At 36.6% G+C, this 21579-nt stretch overlaps 1 protein-coding gene across 2 annotated transcripts in view; it reads left to right on the top strand.

Moving 5' to 3' along the window:
* FKTN (fukutin) overlaps window positions 1-21579 on the top strand; it is a 70906-nt gene that overhangs the window by 44745 nt on the left and 4582 nt on the right. Inside the window, exons 10-11 of one of the 2 annotated variants that reach the window (XM_025360771.1) lie at window positions 1157-1284; window positions 19751-19848. In XM_025360771.1, coding sequence (XP_025216556.1) covers window positions 1157-1284; window positions 19751-19848 — 226 coding nt within the window. Of the gene's footprint in view, window positions 1-1156; window positions 1285-19750; window positions 20158-21579 lie in introns of those variants that run through there. The other variant, XM_025360770.1, reaches the window with a different exon arrangement.

Genomic DNA, 21579 nt, shown 5'->3' with positions numbered 1-21579 from the left:
CATGAGTCATTTAATTTATGGATGTCATTATCAACATAAAATATCCCATTGATTGCTAAGGGATAGAAATATAGAATCATTTCAAATAAGTACTTCAATTTCTTGTTTATCTTATATGTCCTAGGCTATAGCAGTTTGCTCAGACGTCAACCAGGGATAGGTCATTGTGGCCTAGATGAAATCTCCCTCTAGACAATTTGATTCCTATGCCCTAAGCCCATGATCTCTTGCAATCATCTTGTTCTTAATTTGCTTGTCCCCTCGGAGGTGTTATCCTACAAGCAAGTAAAAATATGTTTAGTCACCAGAAAATTATTTTTTCCATCATAAATAATTATTTTATTTCACTAAAAAATATAAATAAAATATTTTACTGAGGTCAAAGTCAAGTAATAGAGCTCTAGTTATTCAGCAAACATTTACCAAGCATTCACTATAAGTATGGCACTGTCCTCTGCACCTAGGACACAAAGATGAATAAATGATAGTTCTTACCCTTGAGAAGCTCACTGTCTAATTAAGAGGGGGAAAGACTGCATAAATAATTATTCAGTGATGAGTGCAGTGGCAGACATATGTACCAAGTCCAATGGGAACGTGATTATTTGTATGATAAGTTTTCTTTAGGGAAATATTCTCAGAATTATTTACATTTTTTACCTTGACTTTTATTTTTTTCTTTTTTCCATGTGTGTAGTATAATGATCTAAACTATTTATGTATGTGGCTATGAGGAATACCACTTAAGTACTTATTGATTGATTGTTATGAGAGACTTATTTCCTGATAGTTTTATTTGGTTATTAAAGGAAATAATATTTCTTTGGTTCTTTTCCTTTTTTAGTCAGAAATCTGCTCTGGAATAGGATGTTCCTATTTTTTTCTGCAGTGATAATTACCATAAATCATTTACTCTGAGTTATCATCAATTGTAAGAAACAACATTATTTTAGATGCAGTTAAGAAATTAAATGATATGTTACTGATGCATCCCAATTTCAGAGGTGCTTTAACTTGAAAAAATGTGCATCTTAGAATGAATAATCTACATATGTAAAACTTAAGAATCTGTTTCTTTATTTTTCTTTTTAAAAAAAGGTTTTCGAAAATGTATTTCCTTTGTTTCAGTGTGTGAAGGTTTTCATCTTCCCCATAGGTAGAAGACAGCTTGGAACTATCCTTCCAGGGAAAAGACGATGTAAAACTTGACATTTTTTTCTTCTATGAAGAAACTGATCACATGTGGAACGGAGGCACTCAGGCCAAAACAGGAAAAAAATTCAAGTATGAATCAAATAAGTACTTATAAAGGCACTACAGAAATAATTTCAGGAGGTAGAAATAAAGAAGTAACTGAAAATGAAAAGAAAACCAAAAACCTTTTTCAGGACTCCATTATTAGCTAACACTTTTCATACCCATAGAGTCCAGTTATGCCTATGAAGTGAAAATACCTAGAAGGACGGTTTGTGAGGAGGAAGTGTCCCTGGGTTTGTCAGTCCAAGTTGATGATACAGCTGGTCTATTCTCAGTTCTGAGAGAGAGAATGAGAATGGGAACCTGAAGAGCATGGGTTTTTGAGTCAGGCTGACCTGGGAAAACTTAGCTCCACCCTAATTTGTGGCCTTCAGCTTTTTTGAACAGTGATCATTTTATCTATTACATTGAGTAATTCTACTGTGTGTCAGGCACTATTCTGAACATTTTACATATATTAACCCATCTAATCCTCATAACAACCTTCAGAGGTAGATATTCTGAAGCCATTGTGATTGCTGTTGAATCTCAGCCCTTTATTTTACCAGCTATATTACTTTGAGCAAGTTATTTAACCACTCTGCGTAAGTTTCCTCAGCTGTAAAATGGAAATTATAGTAGAAATTGCTATATAGAGTGGTTTTAAGGATTAAAAGAATTAATACACAAAAAGAGCTTTGAGGAGTGTCAGGATGTCCTGGGTGCTAAGTAATTATTACCTGCTGTTACTAATACAACTATAGTGGTAATAGTAGTAGTAGTAGTAGTAGTAGTAGTAGTAGCAGCAGCAGCAGTAAAGAAAACTATTTCTCTTCTTAGTCTCATGAGAAGTTTACAGATTAGAGACCTGTATAATCATCTCAATATTAAACTGTTATGGCTATTCTTAGAGAACTTCTATGACAGTGTCACCTTTTTTCTAAGAAAAATAATTTCTAGAGCCAGTATTAGAATCCTGTTATTCTTAAATTTCTTTCTAAGGCTTGAATTTTTTCTCTCACTGACATGATCCGAAACCTGCAAACCTCAAAAGAACTGTTCATTTCCAACTATTACATTTCTGGAGAGAAAAAGCTTCTTTCATTCTGCTTTAACAGCTCTTTATAGTAGCAGTGTTTGGGAAGTGTGAAGCGTTCTGATTATTTAACAAGAGAAATGAGCAGTGATAGAACTGTCTGGACAGATGGTGTGAGTCCCAGATTTTCTATCATATTACTGTGACCTTAAAAGGCAGAGAAAAGAACAGGAGATGGCTGAGTAGAGTAGTTTCTTTGGAAGATTCCCCCAGCCATATGCCATTTTTATTCTTTTCAGCACTATTTACTTTAAGAAAATGTAGTATTTTTAACACTACTATTCCTTGAGGATGAAGAAAAAATGTTTAAAGCTAGTCAAAGGGTCTTTTTAATGGATTTTAAATATTTGAATAGATTATATATTACATAGTTAAAATATTCAAAGAATGTAAAGGATATGTGTGATATCCATTCTCCCTCCTCTGCCCCTCCTTTTCCTGTTTCTAGTTGCCCTTTCCAGAGATAAACATAATTACTCATTTCTTATGTATCCTTTCAGAGACAAACATATGCTTGTATACATATAGTATTTATGTTCATCTCTCCCCCTTTACGCAAATAGTATTATAGTATATTACACACTGTCTGTATGTTCTTTTCCTCACATATCTACATATCTTGGAAAATGTTCCAAATGAGTATGTATAGAAATAGCTACATTTTATTCCATTGTATGGCAATACCATAATTTATTCAACCCATTCCCTATTGATGAATATTTAGGCTATTTCCAGTAGTTTGCTGTGACCCTCAGTTCTGCGATCACTATCTCTGTTCATATGTCTTTATGCACACGTGTGAAACCCTGTGTAGGATAAAGTATTAGACTCAAATTTTGGGGCTAAAGGGAATATAAGCATATTTCAATTTTGATAGATATTGCCAAATTGCCCTCCAAGGATGTTTCCCCAATTTATATTCTCAACAACATAGTTTGAGAATATGGGTTTTTTTTTTAAAGTGCACCATCTATAAAGAGAGTTAAATTTGCTCAATATTTGCCACTAATCAGTAACTAATCAATTATTTGTAATCAGTAACTAAATCTACCATATACCAAATATAGTTGGGATCACATTAGAATTACTATTGAAACTAATCAGTGTAATGTATCATCTCACCTTCTCCAAAGGTCTTTTTGTCTCTATAATAACCTATTTTTTATTTTATATATAGTTCATTCTGAGAAAAGCTTAATAATGTAGAATGCTTACTATTTTTTGAAAGGCAGAAGAGGAACTCAAGAAGGAAGAAAAAAGATTTTCTTCTAAACTACTCTGCAGGCCTACCAAATAATATCTTTGGTCCGAAGATTTAAAAATATATTAATAGTAATAATAAAGATATCGCTACCAGGATATCTGCTGGCTATCAGGCACTATGATAAGTAGTTCATATATATATATATATATATATATATATATATATATATATATGTTTTCTGGTTAATCCTCATACTATCCCTGTGGGTTCGGTATTCTCACCTCCAGTTAGACATTAGGAAACTAAAGCTCAGAGTGAAGTAACTTACTTGAGGCTTTTGGCTGTTAATGGCAAGACCAAGATTTAATGCCAGACCTGTTTGACCCTTAAGCCTAAATGCTTTCTTCTTAGAGTTAATAGGTTAAGTGAATGAGTACATCTAATGCATTTAGAACAGTATCTGGCACATTGTAAGTATTGTGTAAGTAGTAGCTACTGTCAGTACTGTATTATTATGACTATTACCGTTACTATTATTACCACACTGCACTGGCATAAGGTATAGTATCTTCAGCACAGTGGTAAATTGGATTAGTAATTTTCTAGGCAGGCATTTTCTTCCCCCATCTCATGATACTCATTCTGTCTTTAGTTCTCGGTCTTTTCACTTCTTTATAAGGAAGCCCTTCTTTTACCTGAAATCCAAATTCCATTTAAAAATATTGACTGGATTCTTTATTCTGTTTTTCTCCAGCATCCAAATCTGCCAGTAATGAAAGTGATGAATATAATAACTATGCCTCCAGAATGTGAAGTTTTTATTCCTCAACTTCACATTTCCTAAAGATGCTGCCTAGATTTATTTGGTTTTTCTTTCTTTCCCATTTTGAATCAACTGGAATGGGTAGAAACCAGAAGTTTGAAAGGTAATAATAATAGTTAACTGTATTGAATACTTACTGTGAGCCAAGCACTATGCCAAGCTTTTATATGTGTTATCTTATTTAATCCTCACAATAAGTTTATAAAGGAGTTTTTATCATAATCACCTTTATTTTATGGATGAGCAAATTAAGGCAGACCTGGGTCAGACCTAGGTGTATATGACTTCAGAGCCCATGTTCTTACCAGTACACTATGTAATGTCACCATGATCTCTATCATGTTGTTAATACCCCCTCCATGAAAACATTATCAGGGTAATATAGCTACTGCTACATCCTCTAATAGGAAATCTACTCCTTGGGCTAGTAGTGGGTTCCTTATACCTTCTGATAGTTGCAGCTTCTGCTTATTGGATAGATCTTCAGAAAATTCAGAGTCATCCTCTGTGAACCACACTCCCATCCAAGTGTAGATTCTATGTAATTTATCACTTCATTTCTGTAAAGTGTATTTACTAACTGCTATGTGCTAAGGATACTGATGTGACTCTTAGTTTCTGCTCTTAAGGATCTCATGATCTAGGCCATGAAGCATGTTAAAGTACTCTGATAGCAGTACTGTAATCAAATATGTATAATCTATAGTGTTTTTGTTTGTTTGTTTATTTGTTTGTTTTGAGATGGAGTCTCACTCTGTCGCACAGGCTGGAGTGCAGTGGCGCGATCTGGGCTTACTGCAAGCTCCGCCTCCCGGGTTCACGCCATTCTCCTGCCCCAGCCTCCCGAGTAGCTGGGACTACAGGCGCCTGCCACCATGCCCAGCGAATTTTTTGTATTTTTAGTAGAGACGGGATTTCACTGTGTTAGCCAGGATGGTCTCGATCTCCTGACCTCGTGATCCAGCCGCCTCGGCCTCCCAAAGTGCTGGGATTACAGGCGTGAGCCACGGCGCCCGGCCTAATCTATAGTTGAAGTACCGAATCAGCCATATCTAGAAACAATGGCAAAGAAGTGTGGCTTAAAAGTAGAGAAATTTGTTAGGTAGACTTAGGAGACATGTGGAAAAAGTCCTAAAAATAGATTTATTTAACTATTTTTAAATTAGTTTATTTCTATTTTTTAATTTAAAAAATTCTGTGGGCATCTGTATACATAAAGTAAAAACTTTATTAAGGGGTTGTTTCCTTCAATAGATACCCAAAGGTAGAATTATTAAGTCAAAAGATATGAGCCTTTTAAAGAGTTTTGATACATATTACCAGGTTGCATTCCTAAAAAGTTATACAAATTTTTATACAGTCACCAACATAAATGAGCATGCTTAGTTTGCTATATCATACTGAGTCTTGCATTGTACTCACAGTCATTCATGACTCCCCTGATAGTTTCTTTGAGTAACTTTTTTTTTCCACTTTCTTTTTATTATCGCAAGGTATCTTCTATCATAAAACCATGTCAGTCATTAGTAGCAAGTTACCAACAATTATTAACTTTCTGGCCAGGCACAGTGGCTCATGCCTTTAATCCCAGCACTTTGGGAGGCCAAAGTGAGAGAATTGCTTGAGCCCAGGAGTTTGAGACCAGCGTGGGCAACAAAATAAACCCTGGCTTTATATAAATTTTTTTTTTAAATTACCCAGGCATGGTGGCATGTGCCTGTGGTCCCAACTACATGGGAAGCTGAGATGGGAGGATTGCCTGAGCCCAGGAAATCTAGGCTGTAGTGAGCCACATTTGCACCACCGTACTCCAGCCTAGGTGACAGAGCAAAACCAGAAAAAAAAAAAAAAAGGAAAGAAAAAAAGGATCATTTCTTTTAACTATTCCTAACATCAACTGCTTTTAGTATACATCTAACCCCCTCCCTGTCATCGCAGTCTCCCTTTCAAAATCCAACTTTAAAATATTACAGTGCATTTTGAATGTCTTATTATAGGTGTTTGTTAGACACTTATTGTGTAGAGACTTTTATATTTAAGCTTTATACAAATGTGATTTTAGCTGAGTGAGCCCAGAAATTAGAAGACCTGAATTCAAATCTGAGTTCTATTTTTTTTGTGTCATATAACCTTCCGAGCTTCAGATTTCTCCTCTGTAAAATGGGAATAACACTGTGTACTTCACAGGGTATAATACTTAGATTAAATAATGTGTAGTTACCCGATTCAGTGCTTGGCATATAATAGATTCACAGCTGTTTGCTAATTCTAAATTAGGCAGGCAGAGCATAGAAGTCTCATTAGGAAGATTCTTTGCTAGGTAGCAATTAGAAAAAAAAATCACATAGTGAATTAAAGCCTACCAAATGTTACAAAGATGAATATAAACTTGTATTACATATAACTGCAGAGAGATATAGTTTATAGGAAAAAAACGTGTAAAGAGTACTGATATGGAAGTTTTCTCTGAAAGTGAGGGTTGAGTCAGCACAATTTAAATGAATATTGTTGAATGGGGAATTGCTCTTAAGTTAGATTTGGTTGCCTCTAGGAAAAGAGACTTAGGGCCATGTAAAGATGATATTGGGCAATGTTGGTAAACTGGTTAACTGCCAGAAGGTCTTGTTGTTTGGTGGGGTTTTTGACTGGATGTAATAAAGAATCTCTCTCATAAGGCTTTTGGTGGAGAATGTAGTAAGACATAAGTCCTATTGAGGAATATTGTTCCTCAATATTCCAGCATGGAAAGCTGGTGTAGTGAGGAAGACTTGGGTGGTTGAGGACCTATGCTAAACAGGAGGTGACTGGAAGAAATGGTAAAAGGACTTAGCACCATGCCCGGCTATGAACAGGGGGAGTCCAAGAAAACTAAGTGTCCAAAATAACATATAAGTTTATAATCTTAGAACTAGAGAAAAATTAGGAAATAGTGGATTATTATGTTTTTAATTGAAGTGTAACATACATACAGAAAGCTATACAAAGCAAATGTATACCTCCAAGAATTATCGAATGAACAAATGTGTGACCAGCACCCCAGTAAAAAGAAAAAAATAGGTGTTTGTCAGCACCCCAGAAACCCACATCATTTTCCCTCACGATCATAGCTTCTGTTTCCCACAAGGTAACAGCGATGCTAACTTCTGATATTACAGTTTAGTTTTACCTGATTTTTTATTTGATATAAAATAAATGATATGTTGCTGGCTTCTTTTCATTCAACATTGTATTTATGAGAACCATCCATATTTTTGCATGTTGTAGCTCTTCAGTCATTTTCTTTGCTGTGTAGTAGTTAATTGTATGAATATATCACAAATATTTATTAAGTCCACTAACCCAAATATTAGTTGGATATTTGAGCTGTTATTTGGGGCTATTACAGATGATGCTGTAGTGAACATTTCTGTACGTGTCTTTTAGTGCCCTGGTACATATTTATCTTAGTTTGCTCAGGCTGCCATAACAAAATACCATAAACTGGGTGGCTCATAAATAACAGAAATTTATTTCTCAGGGTTGTGGATGATGGGAAGTCCAAGGTAAAGGTACCAGCATCGTCAGGTTCTGGTGAAGGCCCTCCTCCTGGTTGCAGACTGCTAACTTCTCACATGGTGAAAGGAGTAAGCAAGCTCCCTTGGGCCTCTTTTATAAAGGTTCCATTCATGAGCGTTTCACCCTCATGACCTAATCACCTCCCAAAGGTCTTACCTCTTAATACCGTCACCTCGGAGGTTTGGATTCAGCATATGAATTTTGAGGAGACATCGACATTCAAACCACAGCAATGTTTTTCTATTGGATTTACACATACAGTGTGGGGTTGCTTGGTCATCGAGTATTCATATGTTCAATTTCAACACATTGTTTACAAATAGTTTTCTAAAGTGATTCCGAGTTACATTCCAGTATGTTATAGATCTTTCCATTGTCCCACATTTGTACCAACACTTGGCATTGTCAGACTTCTTAATTTGTAACCATTTTGGTAGGTGTGTAGTGTTACCACATTTTAGTTCAGATTTCCATTTCCCTGACTTAATGAAGGCAAGTTCATGTTTACTGACCATTTGGATATCCTCTTTTGTGAGTTACCTGCTGAGTGTCTTGTCAGGTTTTTTTTGTCTATTTGAGTTTTTTGTCTTTTTCTTACTTGGAAATATCTTCTCCCAATTTGTGCCTTTCTTCTTTCTTCTTTTTTTTTTTTGAGACAGAGTTGTCACCTAGGCTGGAGTGCAGTGGTGCAATCTCAGCTCACTGCAACCTCCATCTCCCAGGTTCAAGCAGTTCTCGTGCCTCAGCCTCCCGAGTAGCTGGAATTACAGGCACTTTCCATCACACCTGGCTATTTTTATATTTTTAGTAGAGATAGGGTTTCACCATGTTGCCCAGGCTGGTCTCAAACCCCTGACCTCAAGTGCCTCCTCGGCCTCCTAAAGTGATTGGATTACAGGCATGAGCTGCTGTGCCAGCCCTTCTTTACTCTCTTAATAGTGATTTTTGGTCAATAAAAAGTTATTTTAATGTAGTTCAGTTTATCTATTATGGCTAGTAGTATCATGTCCTGTTTAAGAAATCTTTCCCTATCTCAAGATAATGAAGCTATTCCTCTTATAAAACTACCTTCTAGAAACTTTATTGTTCTATATGTAATATGAAGTAAAGATCAACTTTAGACTCTATACTTTATTTGGATTCACTGGCTTTTCTACTAATGTGCTTTTTCTGTTCTAAGATCTAATCCAGGATACCACATTGCATTTAGACACTCTACCTTTTGAAACTTTTTTTTGGTCCAAGATTTTAAGCTTGTCACTGGTAATACTAGATTATCATACATCATCGCATGTCCTAGTTCTACTCATTCAAGGGCCTTGTGTTGCTCTCTGTTTGAACTAGCTTCTTGGTACCTCTGTCTGGAAATAATCTTCTCTTCCTCTGCATTTCTATAGATTTTCTTTTTCTTTACCTCTCTCATGCTTTATTGGAGTACTTTTGCTAATTTGTCTGTCCTTTCTACGTGATAGATAAAATCAGGCCTGGTACATGTTTGGCTAAGTGAGACCTGAGCCCTACATGAAACTAAGTCAGATCCTCTAAGTGTAGTCTACACTGTTTTGTTAGGATGATGGGGTGACACTAGGTTGATGACTTGATCCAACCTAACACCGTTGGAGAATTAAAACCATAGAGTTAAGTTAGGCTAGTTGTTTTCAATCATTCTGCTTCACAAGAAGTTAAAGACTAGAGGTAGTTGTTGAATCCTCACTCATTGTCTCAGCTTCACAGATTGATACTGTGCTCCTACAGTTGTAACTCCAAGAAACACATTTGTCTTTTTAGTACTTACAGCTGTGAAGCTAAAGGCAAATTTGAATAATTTCTTTAAATGAGTGTATTTAAAACATTGACTTTTCTAAGAATGATCTCATATTTTCTGCTCTGTTTGTGCCTTTATATTTTACAACATACAGATTATGTCTTAGGTCTCCTTAATTATACCTCCAAACCTCTAGTAAGTAGCAGGTGCAAAATTGAGGAGTTGAGGAAAGAACTTTGAATGCATGTTATATGGGAATTGTATACTTATACAATATGTAGAAGTGGCAGTTATTTATATAGCAAGCTTTGTTTATTTTTTTTAAGAGAAGATTGCCTCCAGATGAATAAACAGCAAATCTTTCATTTATGTGAAGTAAATTATATTTTTTAAAACTGTCATATAGTTTGCTGTTTGAACATAATTCTGTAAGATATTATATAGGTTAGTATTCTAAGAGAAATAAAAGCACGTTTTCAGTAAAAGACTTGTACAACAAATGTTTATAGCAGTCTCACTCGTACTAGCAAGAAATGGAAGCAACCCAAATGCCCATCTTCTGGTGACTAGTTATAAAATTATAATACATTCAAACAATGGACTAGCACTGAGCAATGAATAGCAATGAAATACTGATAAATGCAGTAACATGGATGAATTTCTAAAACATGATGCTAAGTGAAAGAAGTCAGATAGGAAGAGTATATACTATGTATTTGCTGTTATTTGAAATTGCACAGGAAAAACCAATCAAGAGTGTAATAAGCTTAGTGGTTGCCTAGGGCCAGGGTGGGTTGATTGCTTGACTGCCAAGGGGCACAGGGAACTTTGGACGGGGGCTTGGTAGAAATGTTCTATATCTTGATTATTGTGGTTACACAGGTATACACATTTGTCAAAACTCGTCACTTAAGATGGATGTTTTTCATTATAGTTAAGTTACACCTCAAAAGCAGTTACCTCAAAAGAAGTTACCTTAAAAGTTTAAGACTGGGCACAGTAACCCATCAGCATTTGGGGAAGACCCGGTGAGAGGATCACTTGAGCCCAGGAGTTCAAGATAAGCCTGGGCAACATAGGGAGACCCCATCTCTACAAAAAAAGTAAAAACTAAACTTAAAAAAGGTTAAAATGATAAAAAACGGTTTGTGACTTAGAAGACTGATGCTAAGAGAAAAAGGGTCTGAGATCACATGTTGAAACTGAGGGATATATGGGACCAAAAGCAATGAATTTGATCAGGGCAGACCTAATTGCAATGATAAACTTTGAGACTTTCACATATGATTAAACAAATTGAGTAATCTGATAGTAAAAAAGCCTTTTGTATTGAGTATGAAAATTGAAATTATAATTTAATTCTTTTAAAAATTATCCATTATATACAAGGAGAAATCCTGTAAAAACTGTCTGAAGGAAAGCAAGCACAACTGGAGTCTAACTGGTTGTTGAAGCGCTATAGATCTAGTTTTGGGAAGTTATGCAGTTGTCTAGAGCTATAGAGTTTTTGGAAGTTACGTAATTACGTCCCAAGGCTTTGTCCTCTGGCATTGAGGAAAACTTTAGTACTTGTTTCATATTGATAGTTTTTAATGTAGTCATTATGTATATACATTCAGGTGTTAAATTATATCAGTCCTTACAGGGTTTAATTTGTCTACTCCTTCTTGATAAAATAAATGTTTTCTTGTTTCTCCTGTGGCACAGATGAGTACTAGTTTGTCACTGGGGCAGTGGTCTTATGGGGATTGCATAGTAAAGTTAATAATAGGATAAATGGAATCATTCAATGTACAGTCGAAGTCAGTAGGAACATGAGGTTTAAGAGGTAGAATTTTACTTTATAAAACATGTATATTCCTTACCCCCCATATATAATATGTTAAAAGTTTAGGACGGGGGTGGAGAATGGGGTTAATGAAGATCTCAGAGAGGCTGTAACCCAGCATAGGCTCTGAAAAGCGTGTTAGCAATTCCTCACACTCCTTTTGCTTTTGTTAACTATGGTGGGATTGTGCCAAGTTTAGTAAAAGAGATGGTTAAAGAAGATACTGGGCAGCATACTGTAACCTTGGTTTTCAAGAGTTGAGTCTGATTCTTAGATGACTATTTAAGGGCAGCATTGGTGGTAATGACATAATTAATATGACACAGTCACTGTCCCTTTGCCACACTTCCTTTGCTCCAAACACAAAGCACTGATGAATATATCTAAAAGACAGAGGTGAGCTAAAAAAAATAGAGTAAATGATGAAAAGCGATATTTAAAGATAATTTACAAATTAAAGACTGACAAGGAGGATAAATAATAAATCCAAGATACTTCTTAAGGAAACCAATATCAAAACAGAAAAATTTTACAGGATACCAGAGAAAATGGGTTGCTCACAAATGAGTAGCAAGTATACCTTAGCAACAATAGAAGTCAGAAGATAATGCAGTAACATCTTCCAAAAGCTGAGGAGAAATATTTGTCAACTTAGAATGTTATGTGTAATTAAAACTAACATTGAAGAATGACATCAAAGTAGAGACATTTACATTTATAGAAAGACTAAAAGTGTATGCCTTACTGATCTACACTTAGGGACATATGAAAGAACCCAGAAGGAAGACATGATATATATGAAATGATGGTGAACAGAAAAATGCATTAAAAGGTCAGTGAATTTGTTAACCATTGCCTATAAAAAATAATGGCAATTATTATATTAAAAAGAGAAAGGAAGCCAGGCACAGAAAGACAAACATCACATATTCTCATTTATATGTGGAATCTAAAAGCAATTTGAACTCATGCATATAGCGAGTAGAAGGATGAGGCTGGGCACAGTGGCCCATACCTGTAATCCCACCACTTTAGAAGACCGAGGTGGCCAGATCACTTGAGGCCAGGAATTCAAGACCAGCTTGGCCAACATTGTGAAACCCCATCTCTAATCTAAGTACAAAAATTAACCAGGGATGGTGGCACATGCCTGTAATCCCAGCTACTTGGGAGGCTGAGGCATGAGAATCACTTGAACCCAGGAGTCAGAGGTTGCAGTGAGCTGAGATCACACCACTGCACTCCAGCCTGAGCAACAGGCAAGACTCTATCCCCCTGCCCCCCCCCAAAAAAGGGGAGGCGCGGTGGCTCACACCTGTGATCCCAGCACTTTGGGAAGCCGAGGCAGGCAGATCACCTGAGGTCAGGAGTTCGAGACCAGCCTGGCCAACATGGTGAAACCCCATCTCCACTAAAAATAAGTAAAAAATTAGCCAGGTGTGGTGGCACACACTTGTAGTCCCAGCTACTTGGGAGGCTGAGGCAGGAGAATTGCTTGAACCTGGGAGGCAGAAATTGCAGTGAGCCAAGATCACACCACTGCACTCCAGCCTAGGCAACAGGGTGACACTCCGTCTCAAAAGAAAAGAGAGAGAGAGAGAGAGAGAGAGAGTAGAAGGATGGTTACCAGAGGCTGAGAAGGGGTGTGGGGGGAAGGTGGGGATGGTTGATGGGTGCAAAAAGAAAATAGTTATAAAGAATGAGTAAGACTGACTATTTGGTAGCACAAAAGGGTGACTATAGTTATAATAACTTATTTGTATATTTTAAAATGACTACAAGAGTATAATTGATTGTAACACAAAGGATAAATGCTTGAGAGGATGGATGCCCCATTCTCCATTATGTGATTATTATACATTGCATGCCTGTATCAAAACAGTTCATATATTCCATAAATATATACACTTACTATGTACCTGCAAAAATTAGAAATCAAAAAAAGAGAAAGGTCAGAAAACTCTTAACATAATAAGCTGGGGAAGAGGTGATATATCAGTGTTTAAGGAGTGAAGTATACTCAGTTTCATGTTTAGAAAGCGGGTAGAGATTCTGCAAAAATTTACTTTTTAATAGAGAATGTTATAGTGAAGTAATTATGTTTTAGAATAAACAGTCACTAGGATAGAAATATTACCTAAAACTTCCAAACAAACAGAACAAAAGGGAATATATAAACTTTATCAATCCAAGTGAATGTTTCAGATGTGGAGGAGGGGGTCAAAGAAAAAGAATGGTAAATTGAAACTGTGAAAATAATCATACTATGTTGACATTAGTCAACACTGTTAACAGTACTTACTATGTCTTAAACACTGTTCCGGGCACTTTACATTTATTTATTCATTCTGTACTAACATCTCTCTGAGGTGTAGGTACTATTATTATCCTCATTTTAGAAATGACAAAATTAAGGCAAAAAAAGATTGATGAGGTCATACAATTAATAATTGATGAAGCCAGGACTTGAGCCCAGGCAGGCTGACTCTAGAGTTCAAAATAAGTTAAATATACAGTTTATCACAATAAATATAAATAAATACATAAATGGATTAACCTAACCTATAAAAACAACAAAGATTATCAAATGAGAAAGCAAAATTTAGGTATATAATGCTTGCAAGAGGCACATTCCAAGCAAAGTCACACGGAAAGGTTGAAAATAGGTGCCACAGAGCACCGTGGCACACATATACCTATGTTTGAAACCTGCACATCCTGCACATGTACTCCAGAACTTGGAGGGGGTGGTGGGAAGTGGGGGGACCAAAAAAGAGAGAGAGAAGTTGAATTCCAGGTGGATCCCATTCCTTTGAAAGGTCACCACCACTCGACTGCCAAGCTGAGCTCTAAAACTGGTATTATAATAGTATCAGACAGAATAGAATTTTAGAGGGGAAACATTAAAGGATTAGAAGGCTCGTTACAGAATCTCTCAAAGAAACAGTGTACCAAGAATAAATAATATTTGTGAGTTTACATGACTAACAATATGGCCTTTAAAAATACAAATTAAAAAACTGATGAAATTCTAATGAACATTTAACATGTCCACAACTGCGATGGGAGATCTTATATGCTTTTATTTTTTTAAACTGCCAAAGACCAGGCATAGTGGCTCATGCCTGTCATCCTAGCACTTTGGGAAGCTGAGGTGGGAGGGTTACTTGAAGCCAGAAGTTTGATACCAGCCTGGGCAACATAGTAAGACCTCATTTCTACAGAAAACATTTTTTTAAAAATTAGCTGGGCATTGCGGCATGCACCTGTAGTCCCAGCTACTCAGCATGCTGAAGTGGGAGGTTCACTTGAGCCTAGGAGCTTGAAGTTATAATGAACTATAATTGCACACTGTACTTCAGCCTGGCTGACAGAGCAAAACCCTGTCTCAAAATAAAACTGCTGGTTTAAGCAAAGAAGAAATTAGTAAAAATATTGAAGATCTGAACAAAATTAACAGGCTTGATCTATTTGACATATATAAAGTCTTCATCCAGTAAGTGGTGAATACATTTTCTTGTCAGCTATAAACAGAGCATTTACAAAAGCTGATTATATGCTAGATCATAAAGGCAATTTTAAGAAGTTTCAAGGCCTTAATAAGATTTTTCTTGTGTATGTATAATTCTCCATATTAATGGATTAAAGGAAAAAAAAACTACATAGTTATTTCAGTAGATAGCATTTATGACCACGATGGAATTAAATTAGAAATTGGCAATTAAAAGACATCTTTAAAATGTGTGAAAACTTTAAAACATCCTCCTTAATAACTCATGAATTAAAAAGGAAATCATAATACAAATTATAAAATATTTAGGACTTAAAGATGATGGATGTACTACATGTTAAAAATTATAGGCTGAGGCCGGGCACGGTGGCTCATGCCTGTAATCCCAGCGCTTTGGGAGGCAAAGGTGGGCAAATCACAAGGCCAGGAGTCTAAGACCAGCCTAGCTAACATGGCAAAACCCCATCTCTACTAAAAATAAAAAAATTAGCAGGGTGTGATGGCACGTACCTGTAATCCCAGCTACTCGGGAGGCTGAGGCACAAGAATGGCTCAAGCCCGGGAAGCAGAGGTTGCAGTGAGCCGAGATTGAGCCATTACACTCCAGCCTGGGCGACAGAGGGAAACTCTGTCTCAAAAATAAAAAACAAAACATTATAGGCTCTAGTTTAGGGGTAGAAATAAGTGTATTGCCTTAAAAACATTAAGTATGAAAAAGTAGATTTAAAAACAAGCATTCAGCTGAAATAAAAGGACAACAGAGTCAACTTAAGGAAAGTGAAGGAAGGAAGCCAAGAAAAGAAATTAATGAAATAGAAAATAAACATTATCAAAGACCAACAAATCCAAATGCTGACTTTTAAAAAATTAATTTAAAGACTAGTAAAATAGCAAGATTGATTAAGAAAAAATAAAAATCTGGGATGGTTGGCTTTAGTTTATACTCAGCTGTGTTATATTAACTCTCTCAAAACAAAATGCAGTAGATAAGTAGGTCAATAAATGTGATCATTAGTTAAAATGTGAAAATGATAAAATTTTCTAGAAAAATAAATACCAAAATCAACTCAAAAAGATCTAGATAACCTATACTCATTCAACAAATTGAATTAGTAATCACAAATCCTCCTTTCTCCCTCTTTTCCCTACCAGAAGACACTAAAACCTAGAAGGTTTGCTGCAAAGTTTTACTGTGCCTTCACAGAGCAGATTATCCCTGTATTGTATAGCTTATTTCAGGCAATAGAAAAAGAAAAAACTAAGTAACTATTTTATGAGAGTGATGCAAAAGTGGACATGGACAATACCAAAAAAAATTTTTAAGGGAAATTACTGTCTCAGTGAATACAGTGAAAAAACACTAAATGAATAGAATTTTGTAGTGTGTACCTATTAGTGTAATTCTCTGTGTTATAGATTAAAGGAACAACAACACTACGATTGTTTTAATAGGTAATATTAAAAGTTTTTGATAAATTTTATAATTAACCCAAAGGAGAGAGACCTTTTATCAAATTTGGATTAAAAGGAATCTGGGCTGGGCATGGTGGCTCACATCTGTAATCTCACAGGCCGGTGGATCACTTGAGGTCAGGAGGTCGAGACCAGACTGGCCAACATGATAATACCCTGAGTCTACTAAAAACAGAAAAATTAGACAGGTGTGGTGGTGCACGCCTGTACTCCCAGCTACTCTGGAGGCTGAGGCAGGAGAATTGCTTGAACCCGAGAGGTGGAGGTTGCAGTGAGCTGAGGTCGCACCACTGCACTCCTGGGTAACAAAGCGAGACTTGGTCTCCAGAAAAAAAAAAAAGGAATCTGAAATTTCTTTAACCTAATAAAGAGAATATAACAAAAAACTAGAGTGAGCAATCATGTTTAACGATAAAACTTTAGAAGCCTTTCCATTAAAATCAGAAAAACATTAGGAATGTGTGCTAGCCCTGCTTCTATTAAACAATATGCTAGAGGGCTTAGGCACTGGAATAATATGAGAAGAAATTAAAAGTCAAAAGAAGAGAAAAAATTGGTAGTGAGAATAAACCATTTATGTTTTGCAGGAAATTCTTATCCAGAAATGGCTCTAGTGCCCCAACTCTGGAGTTAATGTCAAACTTAAGTTCAAAAAAGTCAGGTTCAGTTATAGTTGATGTTGTCTCTATCTCTCTGAGCCTAGTAATAATAAAACACTGTTGGTTCTGGGATGGTGGAAGAACTTCGTTTTCATTTAGCAGTTATGTCCATAGGTTGTACTTAAACTGATTGTAATTAAACTGATGAAATTATCCAACTACCACCAAGTAGTTGTATAGATTTTAAGGATATCTGTGAGGGAAAAAAATGGTCTATTCCAACTATTTAACTACTGTTTTATGTAAAAATAATATGAAATAAAAGTGGTATGAAATAGAAAATGGATGGAGGGATTTTTTTTTGTGGTAATAAGATCTCTTAAACTTACATTCTGATTTAGGGTTGCCTTAGTCTGCATTTAAACCTGTTTACATGTTGGATCCAATCCCAGGGCCTTAAAGTACAAACCGCTTAGCTGAACTTAATCTTAACTTTAAAAGTCAAGGTAACATTGCAGACCCATGGTGTATTTTAGTCTTAGTCATTATTTACTGGTAGCCTGGATAGGGTACATGGCATGTGCTGTTCTGCATCATTCACCCCCCTTCACTTCCTCTTCACAATCCTATTTTATAATCAGTTTTTACATTTTATTGTTTGCTTATCTTTCTTCTTCTCCTAGGAAGCTGGGATTTTCTTTTTGCTGAATGGATTGAAAAATAATTGGGGAAAAGAAAACCACAAAGAGTTTAGAGAGGTTTCAGTTTTAAGTACAAAAATTAACATTTGAGTTAAATTGTCTTTGAATTATTTTCACATTGTTTATATATTTAAAATGTTTTGGCTTTGCTCATAAATTCTTCATTGTTCAAAACATTGCTTTTGTAAAATTTGTAGTATTCCCTTTCACCTTATCTATCCTGTATCTATTATTATATTTCCCTCTTTCAGCTCTTTGATGAGACTACAAAGAATAATACTTAGAGAAGTTTCCTGGCCTGTATTACAAGATAGAACATGATTTCTGCCTCAATTCAACTTCAGTGTGTCAACTTGATAGGATAAGACAGGCGGACATTCTGCTAACCAGCATCTGATTAGAGAGGGTGGAGGCTGGTGATGGATTGTTATGTGTGATGACAAAATAAGCAATTCCGTGAACATGAGTGTGCAGAGTAAAATTGGGACCAGCAGATGGTGGGGCTAAGCTGTATCTTACTTCTCAGCTATGAGATTTTCTGTGGCCGCCTTTTCACAGTAGCCAGCTGGAATTGTCCATTAACTGGGTTTGAGTAAAAGGGAGTTGTTGCTTTCTTTAGAATTTGTTCAGCCTCTCCTTTTCATGTATGGCTTTATGTTCATTTGGTGGTAAAACACGATAATCAAAGGCAGAATATATCAGAACTGACCTTTTCTTGGAGAACATCCCAGTTAGATCCCATTTCCACAATATGATTACACTTTGAAATCTGGCTTTTCCCTGTTCTTTCTTTAATCCTCTGATATTTTAAATTCCTGTAATCTCTGCTATTGCCACTTTAAACCTCATTACTGAAAGTTCTTCCCACATTGAAACATTTCTCAGGAAAAAAAATGCAGAATATAGAGTAGAGCTATAATATAAACTTAAACAGACCTGCTAGTTTTAGCTTTCTTTTCTAGGATACATAATTTAGTTTACTTGATCCAAAGTACCTTTCAGAAACATGTTTTGGTTTAATTTCTGTTTTTTTTTTTTTTTTTTGAGACAGGGTCTCACTTTGTCACCCAGGCTGGAGTGCAGTGGCATGATCTCGGCTCACTGCAACCTCCACCTCCAGGGTTCAGGTGGTTCTCCTGCCTCAGCCCCCTGAGTAGCTGGGACAACAGAAGTGCGCCACCACACCCAGCTAATTTCTTTGTATTTTTAGTAGAGATGGGGTTTCGTCATGTTGGCCGGCTGGTCTCGAACTTCTGGCCTCAAGTGATCCACCCGCCTCAGCCTCCCAAAGAGCTGGGATTACAGGCAGGAGCCACCACGCCCGGCCTGGTTTAATTTCTGAAACTTACCTACTAATTGTCTTAGTCCTGCAATAAATATAGTTAAAATCATTATAACTAGTATTCTTTGGGCTGGTTTAAAGACATTCCTTAGCATTTGAGATGAAAGGTAGAAACCACAGGTAGGATCATGTAAGCTATGGAACCAAAGGAGAAGCCTGGAAATGCAGCTTGGAGTCCTGCTTACTCTGTATTGTTGGGAAATCCCAGATTGTGAAAGAAAAGAAAATGATCGTTTCGTCCATCTTTTGACAACTTTTTGCTTTGATACTTCTTTCCTCTACAGTTCCAACAGAAAGCCCAAGGCTGACTTTGATTGCCTGCCTTGGGTACATTCCCATCCGTGCCTCAATCATTAACTTACTGGCCTGAGTCTTTTACCGATCTCTGGAGCTTAGTGATAGGGTCAGCCTCTCCTCAATCCTATGGACTTGGAACAAGGAAGGAAAATTGGAGAAGAGGAAAGGGATTCTGGACAGTCAAAAACAATTGAATAGCCACTCTATTCCCAAAGCTGTTTAATGGGAAAGCACTGTCCTTCAGCCAATAATGCACTAGCAGCTAGATTCCTTAGCTAGACCTTCCACTGTTGAAGCCTAATCCCTCCGTTTTGCTGCAGGTACCTGTTTCCCAAGTTTACATTGTGCTGGACTGAGTTTGTAGACATGAAGGTCCATGTGCCCTGTGAAACCCTCGAATACATTGAAGCCAACTATGGTAAGACCTGGAAGATTCCTGTAAAGACATGGGACTGGAAGCGCTCTCCTCCCAATGTGCAACCCAATGGAATCTGGCCTATTTCTGAGTGGGATGAGGTTATCCAGTTATACTGAGATAATAGGTTGAAATGGGAGAATTCCTCTCTTGGAAAAAAAGGTAGATAACTGTTTAAAAAGATACATGTCTGTTTGTCAAATCAAAGAAAAAAAGTGACAAGTTTGAAGACATGGCAAGGGTCCTAACTCCAGAGCCATCTGATTTAATTCTCTCATTTAGCACTGAGGAATTTTCTTTTTTTTTTTTTTTTTTTTTTTTTTTTTTGAGACGGAGTCTCGCTCTGTCACCCAGGCTGGAGTGCTGTGGCCGGATCTCAGCTCACTGCAAGCTCCGCCTCCCGGGTTTACGCCATTCTCCTGCCTCAGCCTCCCGAGTAGCTGGGACTACAGGCGCCCGCCACCACGCCCGGCTAATTTTTTGTATTTTTAGTAGAGACGGGGTTTCACCGTGTTAGCCCGGATGGTCTTGATCTCCTGACCTCGTGATCCGCCCGTCTCGGCCTCCCAAAGTGCTGGGATTACAGGCTTGAGCCACCGCGCCCGGCCAGCACTGAGGAATTTTCATGTGCCACATACAATGCTAGGTTACAGTGGAGAAACCTAGATGAATGAGACAAATACCTGCTTCTTTTATTCCTCCCTTTGGTAAACAACTCAATTTTTCCTCTGAGGGAACCCTCCCCTACCCTTTGAAGAGTTCAAGTTCTGTAAAGGTTTTAAAAATGTTAAGTAATGTTTGCACTGGAGGATGAGCTCACCAGGCAAAGCAAAGGAAGGATATACTAGTCAAAAAGAATAACCCATTCCTGTTCTGGGCGTTTAAGCTGGTATGTTAGTGCTACTTTTAAGATTGTGGAGTCTGAGTTAATATTCAAGTGATCAGACTTTGAGTGGCATCAAGAAAAGATGATTATCAGGTTCATTTTCCAACTAATCTTATGTGGAATTGAATTAGAGAACAAGGCATTACTCTTTTAGGGAAGGTGAGAGCTAATTTATATCAGAGCTTTTATTACTTGTCAGGATAAGTAAATTTCTATACCTGTACTGCTTTCATATTTGAAGTGAGAAGAAAGTTTATGCTTGTATAATGCTTAAATTTCGATCCATTGTGAGAATATTTTCACTGACATCTGATGGCACTTGTTGACAAATCATTCAAGTGAGACCATGCTACTAGACATGATTTTGAAAGAGTCCATGATTTCACAAAACTCATTTTTATTTTGTTCTCAGTCACTCTGTTAGGTAAAAATATGAGGAATTCATGTACATTTTATATTTTCTGAATTTATAATCCTTGCACTCCCAATTTTAATGACAATAAAATATTAACAGAATTGTTTTAATGTACTCTAATTTTTAAAACATACTTTTTATTATCTTCATTCATCAATTACAGCTTCATTAATTTTTGGTCTATATACCAATTTAAGTGGCATGTAAACCTACCTGTTTCTTCTCCTCTTCCTATATATCGATCTCCAAAATGGAAGCTAAATGGTGGACTTGGCAACTATTCACCCTACCTCAGGTCATAGAATTTGTAAAGTTTGTGTTCATCCCTAGTTTTTCAGTCTGTTGAATGTCGATGGGGCAAGAACTCAGACTTCTACTTTATCAAGTACCACACACTCTGGAACCCTTCAGTTTCCTTTTCCCCTCAAGATGT

The sequence above is a fragment of the Theropithecus gelada genome, chromosome 15 (genome assembly GCF_003255815.1).
Source record: "Theropithecus gelada isolate Dixy chromosome 15, Tgel_1.0, whole genome shotgun sequence".
NCBI classification, from domain to species: domain Eukaryota; kingdom Metazoa; phylum Chordata; class Mammalia; order Primates; family Cercopithecidae; genus Theropithecus; species Theropithecus gelada.
Note: the sequence above shows the minus strand (reverse complement) of the source record. Positions and strands in the feature narration are given on the sequence as shown.